The 20,054-nt window shown below is 35.9% G+C and overlaps 2 protein-coding genes across 2 annotated transcripts; both read left to right on the top strand.

Annotated features, from left to right (window-relative positions):
• The first annotated feature begins 6,308 nt into the window (after positions 1-6,308).
• Positions 6,309-9,083, top strand: LOC107767027 (anthocyanidin 3-O-glucosyltransferase 2-like). Its single transcript, XM_016585940.2, has 2 exons — positions 6,309-7,336; positions 8,452-9,083. Exons 1-2 carry the CDS (start codon positions 6,444-6,446, stop codon positions 8,993-8,995), a joined length of 1,437 nt encoding a protein of 478 aa, XP_016441426.1. The 5' UTR covers positions 6,309-6,443; the 3' UTR covers positions 8,996-9,083.
• Positions 9,084-11,589: 2,506 nt separating this feature from the next.
• LOC107767025 (putative aldo-keto reductase 2) lies at positions 11,590-15,303 on the top strand. Its single transcript, XM_016585937.2, has 5 exons — positions 11,590-11,896; positions 12,257-12,454; positions 13,513-13,685; positions 13,752-13,854; positions 14,676-15,303. Exons 1-5 carry the CDS (start codon positions 11,672-11,674, stop codon positions 15,012-15,014), a joined length of 1,038 nt encoding a protein of 345 aa, XP_016441423.1. The 5' UTR covers positions 11,590-11,671; the 3' UTR covers positions 15,015-15,303.
• The last annotated feature ends 4,751 nt before the right edge of the window (positions 15,304-20,054 follow it).

Here is a 20,054-nt window from a genome sequence, read left to right as displayed (position 1 = left end):
GTTTAATTACCCTACAATTGATATCTACTAGGCATGCAAACTATCTTCAGTATCCAAACAACACTGCAAACTATCATGCATTACATGAGGTTTAACATAACAGTCAAAAAAATCTTCAGATCTTCTCTTTTGTATTAATGCTCAGCCTTCAAGTTACATTGACAATGTTCTAATCGTGTACCTGGTTTAGCCAAGCAAAAGAAGAAAGGAATGATCAGCTAAGTAGTATGCAACAAACACAGCAACAGCAGATACACAGCAACAACACAGCAACAACCAAACAGCCACAAAGATGAAGTTCACACGTTGGTCGAGCAACAGACAAATAATCCCAGGAAAGAGTAGTGAACCAACAGAAATAACAGAGTATTCAATGCAGCAACACCAGCAGTTCAACAATCACAAGCAGCTCAATCAGGGCAAACAACAGAACTTGGCCAAGACAACTTGACCAATGTGAACTCTTCTGTAGTTTTCAGACAGCGTTTGGTTACAATATTCTCAGAATTTATGTTTCTTTCTTTCAGTTTTTTAAGAAAACCTTCTCTTTTAGGCTCCAAAAAAGAATCCCCCTTTCTAAATGGAAGGTCTGCCTCTTTTATAGCCTGAATTCAGCACTTTAAAGCCTGCTGGACAACTCAAAATTCCCCCCTCTGTGTTGTTTTTCCACTCAGTTATTTTAAATAACAAAACTCCCATGAGATCCCTGACAGCCCCTCTCTCTTTTTGTTGTTAAAGTGTCCTAATCTCTTGTTTATTTAGCCAAAGTATGGGCAGCAGGAATATAATCTGACAGCACATGCTGTCCAATTATTTTAATTCCTTAACAGCTGACCATACGCATGCTGCCCACAATCTGAACCAAATAAACATGGCATCCATTTAAGATCAAAGTCTGAACTGCCCTTATAACCTACCCCTAGATGTTTTTTGGAGTCAAAATTGAACAAAACCATTAGGCAATACAATTCAATTCCTAATGGGATTCAAATATGATCACAACAGAAGTAAACAACATGAATCAAGTTGTTACCATTAATGACTGAAATTAATTGACGACATACATCGACTCGACTATATTAATCGTAACACATAATAATCAGTCGTTCATATAAACAACACGTACAGAGTCCCGAATGACTTCAGACAACTTTGTTCAATTACTGAGAACCTATATGAATTAACTTATTTGACGACTAATCTAATTGACGATCACGTATATCACAGAATACATTCAGAAACACACAGACAAACCAACGACCAAATAAAAGGCCTTACAAAGATGGAAGGAATTAAGAAAAATACCAGAAATAACAAGCAATCACAATAAAGCATGCTAACAACTTAATTACCCCTTGAATAAAACAGAAAAACAAAGAAAAACTTACCGAAAAATGTCCAAACAAAATTGACCCAAGTCTGACTCAACTTTGACCATTTGAGGCCGAACAAACTTTAATCAGGGTGTTCTCACATGAGAACACCTTGATTAAGGTCTATTAGACCTCAAACCCCTGTTAAGACCGGCCGGATTCCAAGGTTATTCGTGTTCTAGGTTTTGGATCTTCAGATCTGGTTTTTTAGGAGTTGTGGGTAGCTTCGGACCAAACCAAGCTTGGTTTGGTCACGAGGGAGGTCATGGGAGTGTCTGGTACGAAGATGGTGAGGTTTGGCATAGGTCAGAGTTCGACTCGAATCTTCAAATGAAGATTCGAGACGAAGGAAGGTGATTCGAGGCTAGGGGTAACAGATCCATGTTCAGGAGAGTGGGGTGGTCCTAGGGTGTTCCGGAGGTGGTCATCGGCGTTCATGCCGCCGGGTTCTGGTGAAAGGGAAATCAAGGCGGCTGCTAGGGTTTGGAGGGTTTCAGTGTTTGGTGAAGACGATGAGTGGAGGGGGGTTCGAATAGGGGGCGTGGGGTACGATAGAAAGCTTATATACGATCTAGGGGTTTAGATCCTGGCCGTTGGATCAAATGAGATCTATGGCCAGGATCTATTCACTTAGGGAAGACGGTGTCGTTTTGGGTTTGATAGTGGGTGAGACCGGGTAAGGCTGGATCGGGTCAAAGTTTGACGGGTTTAGGGGGAAAGGCCTGGGTCCGTTGGATCAAGGGGTTGGACGGCTTAGATTAATTTTCCTGAAACAACGTCGTTGAAGTGAAGTGATCAACCTGATCAGGACCGTTTGTTTGAGTCAGATCAACGGTTCTGATAAGGACGCTGATACGGCATCGTTTGAATCAGTGTTTGGGCAGGCCTGACTTGGACTGGGTCCTTGTGTGCCGGTTTTGGGCCTATTTTTTGTTTCATTTCTTGGGCCCAAATCACTCTTTTCTTTGTTCTCTTATTTTAAAACAAAAATGAAATAACAAAATAAATAATAAAACAAATGAAATTAAAACAAACAACAATGTAACACTTCAACACAATTATCACACCAAATTAAAATGTTTAAGTAAGTTAAATCACAACCTAGAACGAACGATGCATATATATATTTTTTGAATTTTCTTTCAATGACCGAATTACGGTTTGATTACCATGACAGACATATTTTGTATTTTGATTGATAAGATCAAATGCAACTTGGGCCGAACCACAAATGACTAACAGCACATGTCATGAAAAATTGAAAATTTGTACAGCGAGGTCACTGGTCACTATTTTTGTTTTCTTTTGGAGTGGTTGTCCGTGAAGCAAAAATCACGTGCTTACAAACTCTTCTTTAGAAAATTGCCTATGGGAGCTTAGGGTTTGAAAATTTGAGAAATGAGGTGAAAATCCCGTTAAAACTTGTTTTTGAACAGTTACAGGTATCTCATTTGCGATCACAGGTTCGCAAATGCAAAGCTTAGCCTGACTTGCTGCCTTTGCAGATGCGAACAGATGTTCGCAATTGCGGGCACTGATCAAGTCGCATTTGCGACGATGAACTTCGCAAATGCGAAGGTCCCCTGCCCATCCCAATCATCGCAAATGCTATGATTCTTCGCAATTGCGGTGCTCGCATTTGCGAGCCAGAGTCTGCAGACCTGCAATACCAGAAAATTTACTTAAGGTTCAAATCATTCTGTGGCCTATTCAAAACTCACACGAGCCCCCAGGGATCCAAATCAAACATGCACACAAGTCTAAAAACATCATACGGACTTGTTCGTGCGATCAAATTGCCAAAATAACATCTTAAACAATAAATTTAACACCAAAACTCATGATATTTTCAAAATAGTTCAAAGTTCCTATTTTCTCAACCAAAGGTCCGAATCACGTCAAATTACTTCCGCTTCTCACCAAATTTTACAGATAAGGTTTAAATATTATAACGGACTTGTACTGGGCTTCAGAACCAAAATACGGGCCTGATACCATCAAGTTCCAACACTAATCAATTTTCATAAACTATTATATTTTTCAGTTAACAATTTTCTTCAAAAATTCATTTCTCGGGCTAGGGACTTTGGAATTTAATTTCGGGCATACGCCTAGGTTCCATATTTTACTACGAACCCTCCGGGACCGTCGGAACACGAGCCCGGGTCCATTTACCCAAAACGTTGACCGAAGTCAACAAAAATTATCTTTTAAGCCAAAATTCATTGTTTCTTAAAAAATTTCAAATAAGGGCTTTTCGGATATACGTCGGACTGTGCACGCAGATCGAGGAGAATAAAATGAGGTTTTTAAGGCTTCGGAATACGGATTTGACTTCTAAAATAAGAGATGACCTATTGGGTCATCACAAAATATCTGTATACGGTAAAAATTGGGCTCGTCTACGGCATGGTATATCGGGCTCGGAATGTGAGGGGCTGAAGATCGACCCCAAGTCCCACTGGGCCAGAACCCGAGATCAAAATATATGTCCTCGATCTGTGATCCCGGAATCGATCCTGACCCCGAACGAGCTCGAGGAAGCATTATCAGCTTAACCAACAGAAGACCAAAATAATAGAGGGCCGAAATATCTGTGATCGATCGGATATTACGGCGGGAAACTCGGCACGTATCAAGAAGAAACCGACAAATCAGCGAATCAAGAGATTTTTACCTTTTATAGAGTTGTACCTAATATAGGAATCCCTTATTATATAAAGGGGGTCTAATTACTTGTGAAGGATATTATAACATGCATTCAGAAGCAATATACTATTATTTTCTCTTTAAGCTCTTACACAACTGTGTGTTGACACTGATCAAAGTACATTCTGTTCAAGGGTGACTCACTCCCCCCCCCCTCCGCAAAGGTTGTAACTGTTCAATTCGTATGGTTTGAATATATCTTATCATACTTTATTTCAATTACAATTTAATTTATTGCTTTGTGTCAATTTAACCCACGTATCCTTAAAATCACTTATAAATTCATTATTATCCGATTTTGAGGGTAAACACATATGTGAAAAAAAGTTAAGAATCATTAAATATTTTCGAACTTCTGTTTTCCAGCAATTCCATTATCACCATGTTCCTCAAATCGGACGAAAAGGCAAAACTTCACTTGGAGGAGAGATTATAAATGGCAGTTAAATAAATATTTGTAATGATACTAGTCTCTATGTCACGTGCCTCGTACGTGTAATCCCTAAAACTATTGCAAACTTTAGATAGGAAAAATATTACTATGAGAAATATTTTCATGATAAGATATTTCATTTTGCGCCAGTTTTAGAAGATGGTGTACCGGATATTAGCATTCAAAGAGAAGACACACATAAGAAAATATAATGAAGTAATTTGGTAATGAAATACCAATATAAAATTAGGTTAGAACTTATTCGTATTGAATATTTATATCAAGCAAATAAATATATGACTCGTGAAAGAAGTACAACGCAAATAGAAAAAGGAAAGAAATGGTGTATTTTAAATTCCACCGCCAAAAGGTATTACTTTAGAACTTAGTGGTTTTAGTTACTCGTTGCTTAAGTTAGCCCCAACAGAAATAAAGTTTGACTTCGGAAATTTATGTTTTAGTTAGTGGTTACTTAACAGAAGGAAATGAGTCCCAACAGAAATAAGGTTTTGCTTTGAAACTTTTAGAGTTTCTATTTTTGGTTAATTAAAATTACTTCCTCCGTCTCAAATTACCTGTCGTGTTTTCTTAAAATAGTTGTCTCATATTATTTTGGCATTTTAGAAGTCCATGATAGAATAAATTATATATTTTTTTAGTTTCCCCTTAATAATAATTGTTCTTGAAAATGGAGATAACACATATATAGAATAAATATTCAATGAAGAGAGATTATATTTTAAAACATAAAGAAAGATAAAATAGTCCAACCTTCCTCCTAATTAATATTTCTTAACAAGCGTGTAAAAGAGAAACACGATAGATAACTTGAGACGGTGAGAGTAAAAAATTGAATCCCAACTTGAAAATGTTTTCTTTGAAACTCTGAAAATCGATTGTAATTACAATGTTATTCAAAGGAAAAAAATCTTCATTTAATAGTAACAGGTGTGATAAAATCAAATAGGTATATTTCGTCTTCATCCGAATTATTGTAATTTAAAAATTAATACATTTTTGTCGCTCAATATTTTGCTTCTTTCTATGATTGCTATACCACCATAAGTTGCCTCTTGACTACTCGTACATTCTCTCCCTTGAAAATAAATAACACGGCTAATACCCTAAGTATTTTATCTTCATTAAAAATAAAATTAAACATTAAAAAAACTTTAATTTAAATCCTCGGTCCTAATATCCTAGGTATTTTATCTTCTTGAAAATAAATTAGACATTATTATAACTTTAGTTAAATTCCCTGTCCTACATTCTTTCCTTTGTCCGCTCATAAAGTCGGTATTTTATACCCTTTGAAGCTACTCCTAATAACGGACGATTCAAACGCTAAATAAACTAAAAGATGGAAAAGTTAATTGGAAATCATAAACCAATTTGAATAGAATTCCTAGACACACTCTTTCTCCTAAATCAAACTAAATTCAAAACAAAAAGGAAAATAACAATATTACTATTATATCCAATAGTATATTTATATTTTAGGGCTATTTTTGTAATCCAATATTTTATTCATGTTTTTATAATAATATAGATATACAATTAAATATCTTTCTAGAAAGTGCGCAAAAAATTAAATAGGAAGTCAAAGATATCGTATAAATAAATAAAAAATTCATATCATTCCTTTATCTTTTGTGGTTAGATTAATTTCTTTTAATCACATATGTACGTCTCATAATGAGTGTAACTAGCCAAGATTTTTCTTACCTAAGGACTTGTCAAAATTTTAGATACATGTATTCTTTGAAGTTTGAAACTTCAAATTTCCATTTGTAAAAATATCCCTACTTCCTTTCAACTTCTAGTCATGAGATATTTATATAGACTCTAAATATTCTACCCATCGATAAATTAACAACAATCAAGTCTCTGTCTAACAAATCACCCTTAGGAAAATACTCCATACCAAGATGAATGAACTAATTTTCATTCCTTTAGCAGGATTAGGTCACCTCGTATCAGCCATCGAATTTGCAAAACTCGTTCTAAATAGAGATGAAAATAATCTTTGCATTTCTGTTCTCGTCATGAAACTTCCCTTAGACTATGGCGTTCAAAACTTCATTCAGTCTCTCACTTCTCAACCTCGTCTAAAATTCATCGATATCTCTTTAGACGAAAAAACATCTTCTGTCTTCTTGAATAACCACGATAGTTTCCTCTATGATTTCATCGATGGTCACAAATCAAACGTACGAGAATATGTTCAAAACATTCCTCGTCTTGCTGGTTTCGTGCTTGACATGTTTTGTACCTCGATGATTGACATAGCCAACGAATTTAACGTTCCGAGTTATATTTATTTTGCTTCAAATGCTGCTTTTCTTGGCTTTTGTCTTCATTTTCAAGCTCTAAGAAATGAGCAAAATTTAGACACGTCTAAGTACATAAACTCTGATAAGGAATTATCAATTCCATATTTTAAAAATCCATGTCCTACTAAAGTTTTGCCTAAGCATTTATTAAATTCAAGACTTGCTTCAACATTGTTTTTTGATGGAATTCGTCGATTTAAAGAGACTAAAGGGATTATTATTAACACTTTTTTCGAGCTTGAATCTTTTTCTCTTCAGGCTTTAATGGATTCTGAGATTGTTCCAACAATTTATCCAGTTGGTCCAGTGGTTAGTTTTGCAAAAAGTGGTCATTTTCGAAATAATATGTCCGAAACTGAAAGTATTATCGAGTGGTTAGATGAGCAACCGGATTTATCTGTAGTGTATTTGTGCTTTGGTAGTATGGGAAGTTTTGAGGCAGAGCAAATCAAAGAAATAGCAACTGCACTGGAACATTGCGGTCACAGGTACCGTTAGTTGAAAACTTGTAATTTGTACTCCCTCTATGTTAGTTTACGCGTATCTTGATTCATTCCACGAGATACTTGTTATCTCCTGTTAGAGGTGTCAATAGCTGGCCGAACTTGAAATCGCCTAGCCCATTCGGGCTTTGGCATTTGATGGGCTGGGCCCCTCCGCTGTTTCGATGTGCTTTAAAATGGTCAGCTCAACCCAACCCTATGTGGGTCACGAGCCCCACGGGCAAGCCCATTATTTTTAAAAATTATTTTTCATATTTTTTTAAAATTTATTTTTTAACCTAAAGCGCTATATATATATATTTCCAATAGATTACAATAAAATACAAAAAATGAGGAGCATATTTCATTCATTAAAAGTTAATACGCAAAACAAACTACTCAAAAATATTTTTAAGGTGCTCAAGACATATCCAACACCAACATATCATCTTCATCAAATAATTTGAATCCTATTGTGAAACAAAGATGTCTTAACATTTTTATTTTCATCTAAATATATAATTATCTGCAATGTTAATTATTTAAATATTAAGAAATAATTAAATTTTAAGAAAACAATGTTTATATTTGCACGAAAATATTACCAACACTAGAACAAATTTGATTATCACTGATGAATTATTTTGTCACCTATGATTCACTTTTCGGCACCAAAGTTTTTTTGTGACGAAATTTCTTTTGTCAATCTTTCGTCTCTAAAACACCGTCACTAATGATATACAAAGACAACTTTGCGTTTCATTGCTAAATAATGATATATTAGATGCGAAATCTCTTTTCGTCCCCGAATACGTAATAATTATGATGGATTTATTTGTCATAAAAAGTACTAAAAATCGTACTTAATAGTGTAGTTTCGTGACTAAAAAGTGCATTAATATCGCGGGCCAACCAGCCTAGCGTCGGACATGCCTCATGGACACACAGACTTACTTGGGCCAGGTTAAAAAACCTCGTTTTTAAATGGGCTTCAAATAATTTAGCCCAATCCTATTAAATCATGGGCTAGGTTGGGCAATATATACTTATTATCTCTTTTAAGAAAAATTATTTTCCAACCTTTCTTTAATTTGATTTTTTTTTATTTTATGTTCAAACAGGTTCTTGTGGTCTTTAAGAAGATCTCCACCAAAGGGAAAAATAGATATACCAAGCAATTACACCAATTTTGAAGAAGTTTTGCCAAAAGGGTTCTTGGAAAGAACAAAAGGAATTGGAAAAGTGATAGGATGGGCACCACAAGTAGCAATATTATCTCATAAATCAGTAGGAGGATTTGTGTGTCATTGTGGATGGAATTCTATACTGGAAAGTGTATATTTTGGTGTGCCAATTGCAACTTGGCCACTCTATGCAGAACAACAAATGAATGCATTTTTATTGGTTAAAGAATTGGGAATTGCTAAGGAGATTAGTATGGATTATGTTATTGATTTTGAGGGGAAAAATAATAAAGTTGATATTGTGAGTGCTGAAGAAATTGAAGGGGGTTTACAAAGGTTGATGGTAAAAAGTGAAGAGAATGAAGTGAGGAAAAAAATAAAGGAAATGAAGGAGAAGAGTAGAGTGGCTATGGAGGATGGTGGATCATCTTATACTTCTCTTGGACTTCTAATTAATGATGTAATTACAAATATTTCTTAACAATAACGTATCAAGTCGTATACAAATTGAAGTCGACTATATGAGTGAATTTGAGGTCTTAACGCATAAAGAAGAAGAAGAAGAAGAAGAAGAAGAAGAAGAAGAAGAAGAAGAAGAAGAAGAAGAAGAAGAAGAAGAAGAAGAAGAAGAAGAAGAAGATGGTATTTGAGTAGATATGCACTATTATTGGGTGGAGTTGATGTCCATCTATTTGAAAATGGATTGTATTTATGTGCACTATAGATTTAAAGATGTTTACATTATCAATGTAACCTATTAGAGCAAGAATGAATATGCTGTATTTTTTATATTACCAAGACAGTTATATATTGTTGTAGATCATCATAATTTGATGGTTTATAAAATTGCACTGGCACAAATTTAAATTTTTTTTTTATATAAAAAAAATACTATCGGATTGCTCCTCTGTGAAGGTCGCTAATATTTTTCAATCTAGAAGCGAGGAGGTCAAATTAATTGATACATATGTTGTTTAACAAAATAAATAATGTTTTTCTAATACGTTGCTTAAAATTCTAATTTCGTAAGTATTAACTATATCCTACAAATAAGAATGGCAAGCCTTTCCATAAAACATTAAGGAGAAAAATGGACTTGGAAAAATTATCCGGATATCTTACTACAAAATGCATATTAAGTAAGCTCAATAACCAAAATATTGAACTTGTACATGCTCGAAAAACTTGCTAACATGAAAAATAATATAACAAAAACATGATCATAATAACAATGAAATATAAAATGAATAAGATTTTTACTCAACAGTAGGTTATTTTATTCTTTATAATATTCTCGCGATAGAAATTTCTCCACCTTTAATCAAAATTTTCGAGCTTGAGTCTAAATTTAGAAAGAAAAAATATATTTGCCACCTAAGTGGCTCTTCCTTACACGAATTTGAGACATTAATTTTTTTTAAAAGTGTTTTGCAAGAGAAACTTGTGTGTATTTGTGTTAATTCGATTTTTCTGCAAAAATTATCCCTTATGTTTGAGGGTACTCACTATTGTCCTTTAAATATGACCTTGAGCATTATTTGTTCTTTAAGTTTATAAAACTTGAGCACAAATAGTCCAACTGATGAAATGGACCAATTAGAGCTTTAGAAACTAACGGAGTCAGGTGTCCTCCTCACGCTGTGTTTTCTCCCGTCTTCCCCCAATTCGTTTTTTCTACCATTGTGTTTATCTCTGCCACAGTAGTTTATGCCAGGTTTTATCTTTCTAAGTGTTACACTAAAAATTAATTACAAGAATGCCAGTGAGAACAAAGTTGATGCTCTTTTTCGGCCGCAAAAGGAGGAACAATTGTGGTTTATGGTATAAAAATTAAATTCTATGTATATAAAAAAATAACTTCACAGCAAAAAATTCAATCTCGAGATCTATCATCTATGTAACGGACTTCCCCGATTTCTCCTTAAAACATCCTCAAAGGTATCTTAAATTTTTCTGATTATATTATGTAAGTTTTAATTTGCAGAATTTTTCTCAAATTATCTTGTATGTAAAAAATCATATCCGAGTTTCCAAAAATATTTCAGAGCAGATGCTCGTAATCAATCTTTAATCTTGCTAAATTGCTTTTATATATAAGCTTCATGATCAGATGAGTGCTCAGCCAGTGAGCATAACGTGTTTCACCAACTATTAAAGGGTAAGTCATGTACGGAAATTTTAGGTATTTTCTAGGGTTTAAGGAATCTTCAACATCAATAATGCGCAACTACAAATTGGCAATGCATGATTCAATAGTAAGTTGACAATGTTTGCTCCCCGACGAGCACGTTACCCGTCTTTGTTGAAACTAACTTGCGCCAATAGCTGGAAACACATGTCGAAAGCGGCAATCTAAAACTTGAGCACGTCTGTAGTATTTTTCCTTTGCCTAAATCTGTGGCTCTGTGCCATCTTGATGGAGGCGTTTGACATGCTCGCAGGGAGAAAACAAAGACAGGGAACATGCCGAAGGGGAGAAAATAGAGTTAGGGGCTTTTGAAACTTCTCGCGTGCAAGTCACGTGGAATTCTTCCGATCCGTTAGTTTCTGCCTTATTCTGTTAGTTGTACTATTTGTGCCTAGGTTTTGCAAACTTAAAGGACAAATAGTGTTTAGGTCCATATTTGAAGGACAATATTGAGTCTACTCTCAAACATAAGGAATAATTTTGGCCAAAAACTCGTGTTAATTCTAAGAGCAACTTTTAAAAATATTTTTGCTAATTTTAAATTCAAATCCTTACATCTTTCTCGTATTTCTTATATCTCTTATATTGCTGTTATTTTGTTATTTTATGGTATTTATGTTATGTTATGGATTTTATGGTATTGTATGTTATTTTATTATGAGTCTATTGATAGTACTAATATAGTGTCTCTTGTTGCCTTCTTGAGCCGAGGGTCTCCTGGAAACAGCCTCTCTGCCCCTCGGGGTAGAGGTAAGGTCTGCGTACATATTACCCTCCCCAGACCCCACTTATGGGATTACACTGGGTTGCTGTTGTTGTAGATTCAAATCCTTCTTCGCGGATATAACTGCAACTTCCCTCAAACTTTATGGGCTTAAAATGCAATTTACTTAGTCAAACTTTTGTCAACATATTATATTCTGTTTAGAGCTCACTGTTCAGGCTTGAGAGCGGAGATTCCCGGAGAAAATGGCAACGCCGGCGAGCGAGGTGCCGAGGATCAAGCTAGGCTCACAAGGCTTAGAAGTCTCTAGAATCGGGCTGGGCTGTAGGGGTATGTCACCCAATCATGGCCCGCCCAAGCCCGAACCCGAAATGATCAAGCTTATCCAACACGCCATTGATAACGGCGTCACCTTTCTCGACACCTCCGATCAATATGGACCCCACACCAATGAACTTCTCATCGGCAAGGTAAAAATAATAAGTAGCAACTTGAATGTGTTGTACCTTCTGCCTTTAAATTTTGTACCTTTCTGCTTTTTCAGTATGCTTCTATAATTATACTTTTAAAATTAATTCTGCTAAGTTAATTTTGAAGTTGAAAGTTACGAACTTCGACCAGAAAATGTTTTTGGTGAGAAGTAAATTCGCCCAACAAAATAATTATTTTTTTCTTATTTTGCAATGTTGCAAGAATTAGTTATTTGATAATTTTTTTAATCCCTTTTTAATTAGTTTATATTGTTTTCCAAAAATTATGGAAATTCCTTTTTGTTCTAATTAAATTAGAAGGGATGTTAAATATGTGCATGCTAAATTTGATATGTTTAGGCAATCAAAGGAATGAGAGAAAGAGTACAAATAGCTTCCAAGTTTGGCATAAGTTTCAAAGATGGGAAAATGGACATTTGTGGTGAACCAGAATATGTAAGAGCTTGTTGTGAAGCTAGCTTGAAGCGACTGGACATCGACTGCATTGATCTTTATTATGTTCATCGCATTGATATCCGAGTGCCTATTGAAATGACGGTTTGACATCTTAGTTCCAGTTTTTTATTCATTTATTATATTTGAAGAGTTCTAGCAAATAGTTGGATCGTATGATATGTGTAAAGAAATACGTAACCAGTCAATAAAAAACAGCAAAAAAAATTCTATTCTCTTTTTAGAAAGTGCAGTGATTGATTCAACTGTGTGGGAAATGGTCTGAGCTATTTTATTTGCATGCACTTTTCTTATTTCCATGTTGATATTTTCCATGAAGATCTTCTGATGCGTTGTTTGCATTGTCAATCCACAAGACAAAAGTCAGAGTTGGACTTTTGTTTGACTAACAGTACAGAAAAAGTGGGGTACAAAAAGGTGGAATTTTGAAGTCTATGCTATGTGTTTCTCTCAAATTCTCGGAGGATAGGCCAATACCTTGAAATTTTTGTGATAAATTTATCTCGCATATGGTAGAGAATTTCCATAAGAGACATGATTCTCTACAAAAAAGAAACGCTTGTCTATGCTAACTGTAATTTCATAGTTGCTCCAAAAACAAGTTTCCTACTGAAAACCCAGTTTCGGCCCCTTTTCCAGTGGAATTCAACCCACAAATCTACCTTTGGTGCATCACCCCATGTACTCCTAAACCCTGTTGAGGTGGAAAGACTTCTTCTCTTTACGTCAGACTAACTTTGCTCTACACTCTGTCACCAGCAAATTCTTTATGGTGAAATCACATTGCAGTCAACTGTGTAACAAAGGTTAGCTGAGACCTGCATGGAAATCATTTTGGAGATCAGGGTTCTAAAGAAGGTGGATTTTTTTGTATAGTCTGCTACAGTGTGAGATGCTACTTTTTCAATAGACAATTTAAGGAGAAGAAGATGCATGATTGTTAGCTACTGTAATTTTTGAAGCATCACCAAGACGATACTAATCAACAACAACGACTAAAATCTCACTAGCTGAGTTTGGGAGGGGAAAAGAGGGGTGGACTTTTTGAGGCTTTATATGACATAAAACATCGGGCAGTTCGTTTATTGTGCTTAACATTTATTGCTATTTTTTGTTATGATATTGTGTGGCATAGTGTGTAGATAGGAGAACTGAAGAAACTGGTTGAAGAGGGTAAAATCAAATATATAGGTCTGTCTGAGGCTTGTGCAGCAACAATTAGAAGGGCGCATGCAGTGCATCCAATAACAGCTGTTCAGTTGGAGTGGTCTTTGTGGACCAGAGATCTGGAGGAAGAAATAGTCCCTACTTGCATGTAATGTGTCTCTTAGATTTCATTCTTCTAGATAATGAAAAGGTTTCTGAATAATGCCCTTTTCAGAGAATTAGGAATCGGGATTGTCCCATATAGTCCTCTTGGACGAGGATTCTTCTCAGCAGGTCCACAGTTGATTGAGAGCTTGGCCGACGGCGACTTCCGCAAGGTTGGTTCAGTTAATTTTTCTGTCTTTGATATCAAATAACCATCATTTGCATCCACTTTAGTCGTGTATCATAGTCATCATTTTGCTTTAACTTAACATGTGTCATTGGCCTTTTGTCAAACTCTACAAACAAGCTCAGATTTAGCATCAAGTTTGTGACTTTCCTCGCATTAAAGTTTATGAATGTCCATATTTAGATTCAATATTTTATGGTAGTGCTCAAGCATATGCTTTACGTTCTTTTGATATGAGGTGATAATGCCTCCTACTGAATCAATATAATGTATTTCGAAATTATTGAAAAAAGTACTGGAGATCACAAAAGTTATAATTCGAATTTGGAAATATTAAAAAGAGGTGTTTAAAAGAAGTTGTCGTCAAAAGAAAACAGAGAAATTGTAGGACTCCAACTAGTAAAAGAGTCTTTCCTTTTGGGATGTAAAGAGTACCAAATATCACACTTTCTATACTTATAATTTTTTAAAATATTTAAACAAATCATTCAAATAAAAGCTGGTTGACTCTGTAGATAATATTGATGCCGTTCTTTTTTATCGGAAGGGAGTAATATTTAGTCAAGCAGATGAGTGTATCCCTTGAGCCATTTTACTACTAGAGGATGTTGTAGTTTGTTAAGAGTCATTTGGCCATGGATTCATTTTCAAGATCCAACCAGTCAAGCAGGTGCAAGACCATGTTCTAAAGATTGCCAACATATCCTTTTTGCTCAATCTCTTTTGATATAGCGTGTTATAATTAACGGACAAAACATACTGTAAAATATGGCTGATATACATTGCTTTCACCATTTGTTTTGCCAGAATATACCAAGGTTCAAGCCTGAGAATTTTGAGCACAACAAGCAAATATTCGAGCAACTCAAGAAAATAGCATCAAGAAAAAGATGCACCACATCACAACTTGCATTGGCTTGGGTTCTTCACAAAGGAGATGACATATGCCCCATACCTGGTACCACCAAGATTGAGAACCTCAATGAAAATATTGAAGCCGTATCTGTAAAACTAACAGCAGATGAGATAGCAGAGCTGGAGTCCTGTGCTTATGCTGATATGGTCAAAGGCGAAAGGCATGCGTTCATGTGGGGAACTTGGATAAATTCTGAGACTCCACCATTGTCCTCCTGGAAAGCTGAATAATAATGTTTGACGCGCAATGGTGGATGGAGCATAGTTCATTGAGTCCAATATAACCAAGTATTTGCACAAAAAGTATATATATATATGTGTGTGTGAAAATTTACTAAAATTTCAGCAAATATGAAATTCCGATGCCGTAATTTAGAAGGGGAGTCTTGGAGCAACTGTCAAGTTATCTCGGTGTGACGTATAGATCGTGGGTTCGAACCGTGGAATCACATTTTCAATGTACTTATGTACTTTGCAAGAGACTGACTGAAAATTTCAAAGCTGAGGTTTTTTTTAGCAATTCCTTTGTGTGCATATTCGAGTTGTCATTGTATTTGTGATGGAAAATTATGCCTTATATTTGGAGAAGAAAAAAGAAGGGAGAAGGAGAACATGGATATGGAACTTTTCATCCAAGTAGTGGAAGGTTTTGACTACCCACAATCCTCAATAATACAACCCCGCATATTCTCACAACAAATATTGTACCACAAAACATATGAAGTTTTTACTTAAACTTGTGCAAGTAAGTTTAGTCAAATCAAAAACATCTCAAATTTAAAACGGAATTTTAAGTTGCACAAGCTTAGTAAAATATGCATTGTATATTAAGAAAAAGCAAGAAGAAATAAAGAATTGGAACAAATAAATCATTCTATATGATTATGTGACAATTAACGAAAAATTGATTTTTTATTTTTGTTTTTCTTCACTCTCGTATGCCTAAACGAGAGTGTGTTAACATTCTTTGACACATTAACGTTCAGGAATATATACCTATCAAACTGCCTAGTTCAAGGAATAGTTAAGACAAAAACAGTTCAGGAATGTATTTAGGGGATCTTGTTTTATTATACATACTAGTAAATTTATCGCGCTTCGCGCGATCATCAATAAATGAATTAACATTTTGTTTTATAAATTTAAACTTAATTGGTATACATATAAATTTTGCATGTGTATAAGAAAATTAATTTTATATCTAACACTTTTCATGTCATTGATTTTACAAACACTGGATAATTGCAACAAAGACAATCATACTGTAGTGAATTGGATGAATTGGAACACATATTTAAGATAACACTGCAATCGAGATTTAGTTCCAAAATTAGTCATCATATGTCTGATTTCAGGAAATAACTTGTAAGAACCTGTACCTATTTCCTAGTAGTGTCATAAACATTTTTTTTTTAAAAAAGAACTCCTTTATACAAAACTATTTAAAAATCTATAAGTTATACAAAAGTTAATTCTATAACATGCAATATAAGAAATTTTAATTTATAGGAAAAGAAAAAGGGGAAAAAGAAATGTTAATTCAGATGCTAAGACTGTTGCGTTTGACCGTTTGTATGAGGAACTGGGGGGCAAAGGTAGGGACAAGAAGCTATTTCGGCTGGCTAAAGCGAGAGAGAATGGCTCGTGACCTGGATCAAGTGAGGTGCATCAAAGACGATGAAGGCAGAGTATTGACGGAGGACTCCCAAATTAAGCATAGATGGCAGACGTACTTTCATAAACTTCGGAATGAAGAGGGGAGTAGTAGCATCGTGCTAGGGGAGTTGGGACACTCCGAGAGTCATCGTGACTTTGGGTACTGTAGGCGTATCAAGGTTGAGGAGGTAGTAAAAGCTGTGGGTAAGATGAGTCGGGGCAAAGCGATAGGATCAGACGAGATTCCAGTAGAATTTTGGAGGTACGTGGGTAGAGCGGGCTTAGAATGGCTGACTGGGTTATTTAATGTTATTTTCAAGACGAAGAGGATGCCAGATGAGTGGAGGTGTAGTTTGTTGATTCCGCTGTTTAAGAACAAAGGCGATATCTAGAATTGTAACAATTATAGGGGCATCAAGTTGTTAAGTCATACCATGAAAGTTTGGGAGAGGGTGATGGAAGGGAGGGTGAGGAGGGCGGTATCTATTTCTGAAAATCAGTTCGGATTCATACTGGGACGTTCTACTACGGAAGCTATCCACCTGATAAGGAGGTTGGTGGAAAAACACAGGGAGAGGAAGAGGGATTTGCACATGGTGTTTATTGACCTAGAAAAGGCGTATGACAGGGTCCCTAGGGACGTTCTTTGGCGATGCCTGGAAGTGAAAGGGGTGCAGGTAGCATACGTTGAATCGATAAAGGATATGTATGATGGATCTAAGACTCAGGTCAGGACTGCGGGAGGTGACACCGAGCTTTTTCCGGTGATTATGGGGTTACACCAAGGATCTGCGCTTAGCCCTTTCTTATTTGCTCTGACGATGGATGCATTGACACACCATATTCAAGGGGAGGTGCCATGGCGTATGTTGTTCGCTGATGATATAGTTTTGATCGATGAGTCGCGTAGCGGTGTTAATGAGAGATTGGAGGTGTGGAGGCAGGCTCTGGAGTCCAAAGGTTTCAAGTTGAGTAGGACTAAGACGGAATATCTGGAGTGTAAGTTCAGCGGTGTGTCGGGGGAAGCGGACGGGGTGGTGAGGCTCGACTCACAAGTCATACCCAAGAGAGAAAGTTTCAAGTACCTAGGGTCTATTATCCAGGGTGATGGGGAGATCGATGGGGATGTCACGCACCACATTGGGGTGGGGTGGATGAATTGGGTTAGCATCTGGAGTCCTATGTGACAAGAGGGTACCATTGAAACTTAAAGGTAAGTTCTACAGAGCGGTGGTTAGGCCGGCTATGTTATATGGGGCTGAGTGTTGGCCAGTTAAGAATTCACATATCCAGAAGATGAAAGTAGCCGAGATGAGGATGTTGAGATAGATGTGCGGGCATACTAAACTGGATAAGATAAGGAAATGAAGTTATTAGGGAGAAGGTGGGCGTTGCTCCTGTGGACGACAAGATGAGGTGGTTTGGACACGTGCGGAGGAGAACCATAGATTCCCCGGTTAGGAGGTGCGAGCGGTTGGCTTTGGCAGGTACGAGAAGAGGTAGAGGGCGACCTAAGAAGAATTGGGGAGAGGTGATCAGGCAAGACATGGCGCGACTCGAGATTTCCGAGGACATGGCTCTTGATAGGAAAGCGTGGAGGTCGAGCATTAGGGTTGTAGGCTAGGGGTAGTTCATAGTTTTTCCCTCTTTGTACCGGGTAGTCTGATAGAGTTATGCCTAGGTATGGTAGCGGTATATGTTATGTTCACACTATTTTGTTATTTTACATATGATTTTATTATTGCACTCCCTTTCACCTATTTGGTCTATTTTAAGATATTATTATCACTTCTCTTGCTTTTTTTGTTGTTACCTATCTCTTCTTTCGTGTCTTTTTTGAAATTATTATATCTCCTGTTGAGCCGAGGGTCTTCCGGAAACAGCCTCTCTACCCTTCCGGAGTAGGGGTAAGGTCTGCATACATCCTACTTTCCCTAGACCCCACCAATGGAATTTTACTAGGTATGTTGTTGTATTTATAACATGCAATTCTGATCTTTGGTACACAGTGATGAAAGCCATTCGAATAAAGCCATACGTTGACCAAACCAAAATACAAAATATGCATTTAAACTTTAATCCAATTTGCAGGGCTGGAAACTTTTATAAGCGTAAAAATAACACGGGCTAGCCAGTTTTCGGATTGGTCATTCAAGAATAGCCAGCATTTGTTAAGTTATTGAAAAATAGCCACTATTTTGCTGCAACACGGAAAGTTTCAACATAATATATTGGAGATCGCTGCACTTGTATATGAACTTCCAACCGAGAGATCAGTGACTTCTCTCATTTGTATTGCATCTAAAATTCAATCAACTTCTTTCCACAACAGTTTAATGGTAAGGTGGTCAGACATTACTCTTTCAACTACTCAACAGTAAAGTTGATAAAACATTCAATCAGGTATCCAGTAAAATCTACTATGCAAATAATATACTAATAAAGATGTACTTTGGCTATTTTTTATAACTAAATATTTGTTGAATAAAATGTTAAACTGTATTTTGATTCATTCAAATTTCACCCTACGTTTAAGTTCAATATAAAAGTAATAATATAGAGATTACTTTGTAGAGAATTCATCTTCTTATTAATAATATTTTGTTTATTACTTCTTTAGACCATATTGTCAAACACATAAAGAACGTGATACAGACTATTAGTTCTTTCAACTTTTCAAATTAATAAGAGTAATTACCCGATATTCAACAAATTGTTAGGAAAATAATACTGTCAAAATTCCAAGGAAACACTTCATAGTAACCCTACCATTGAGGACATTTGAATTCAGGGCTGGATTTCCTGAGTCGCAGTAACTGGAGCATCAAGGCACAAACTCAAGACAACCACATGAAAGAGTGGCAAAAATCTAATATGAACATAGCATATTCAGAAAAGGAAAAATCCCCAAATTTCAATCTTCAAATTGTAATAGAATCCCAAACCCTGTTAGAGATGTCATGACAATCCCTAATAAAAATTACTTACAAAATAAGTGAACATCTACAAAGAAAGGAAAAAGAATGTAATATTAATAAAAGAACTACCTCTTTTCCCATTGAAATTTATCCACTGAATATTGATATTTGTCATTCCTTTCCTTTGTTCGTACTTCAACCATTCTTTTGTCCTTTGTGTTCATCTTGTCATCGAATAAGAAAACTAAATGCAGGATTTGTAAAAATCGAGAGGAGAATGTCATCATCCTCCGTTCCTCGGTCGGCATACGCACGATTTGTGAAGACCTGGCCTATAGATGTTCGTCCGGGAAAAGGCATATAAACAGTCGTTTGGGAAAAGACGTATAAAAAATTCTTTGTAACTGAATGCTCCAGTAACTGCGACCTATAGATATTCGTCCTGAGTCGCAATTACTGGAGCATCAAGGCACATACTCAAGACAACCACCTGAAAGAGTGGCAAAAATCTAATATGAACATAGCATATTCAGAAAAGGAAAAATCCCCAAATTTCCATCTTCAAATTGTAGTAGAATCCTAAACCCTATTTCAAGAGATGTCATGACAATTCCTAATAAAAACTACTTACAAAAACAAGTGAACATCTACAAAGAAAGGAAAAAGAATGTAACTTTAATAAAAGAACTACCTCTTT

This window comes from Nicotiana tabacum, chromosome 7 (genome assembly GCF_000715075.1).
Source record: "Nicotiana tabacum cultivar K326 chromosome 7, ASM71507v2, whole genome shotgun sequence".
NCBI classification, from domain to species: Eukaryota; Viridiplantae; Streptophyta; class Magnoliopsida; order Solanales; family Solanaceae; genus Nicotiana; species Nicotiana tabacum.
Note: the sequence above shows the minus strand (reverse complement) of the source record. Positions and strands in the feature narration are given on the sequence as shown.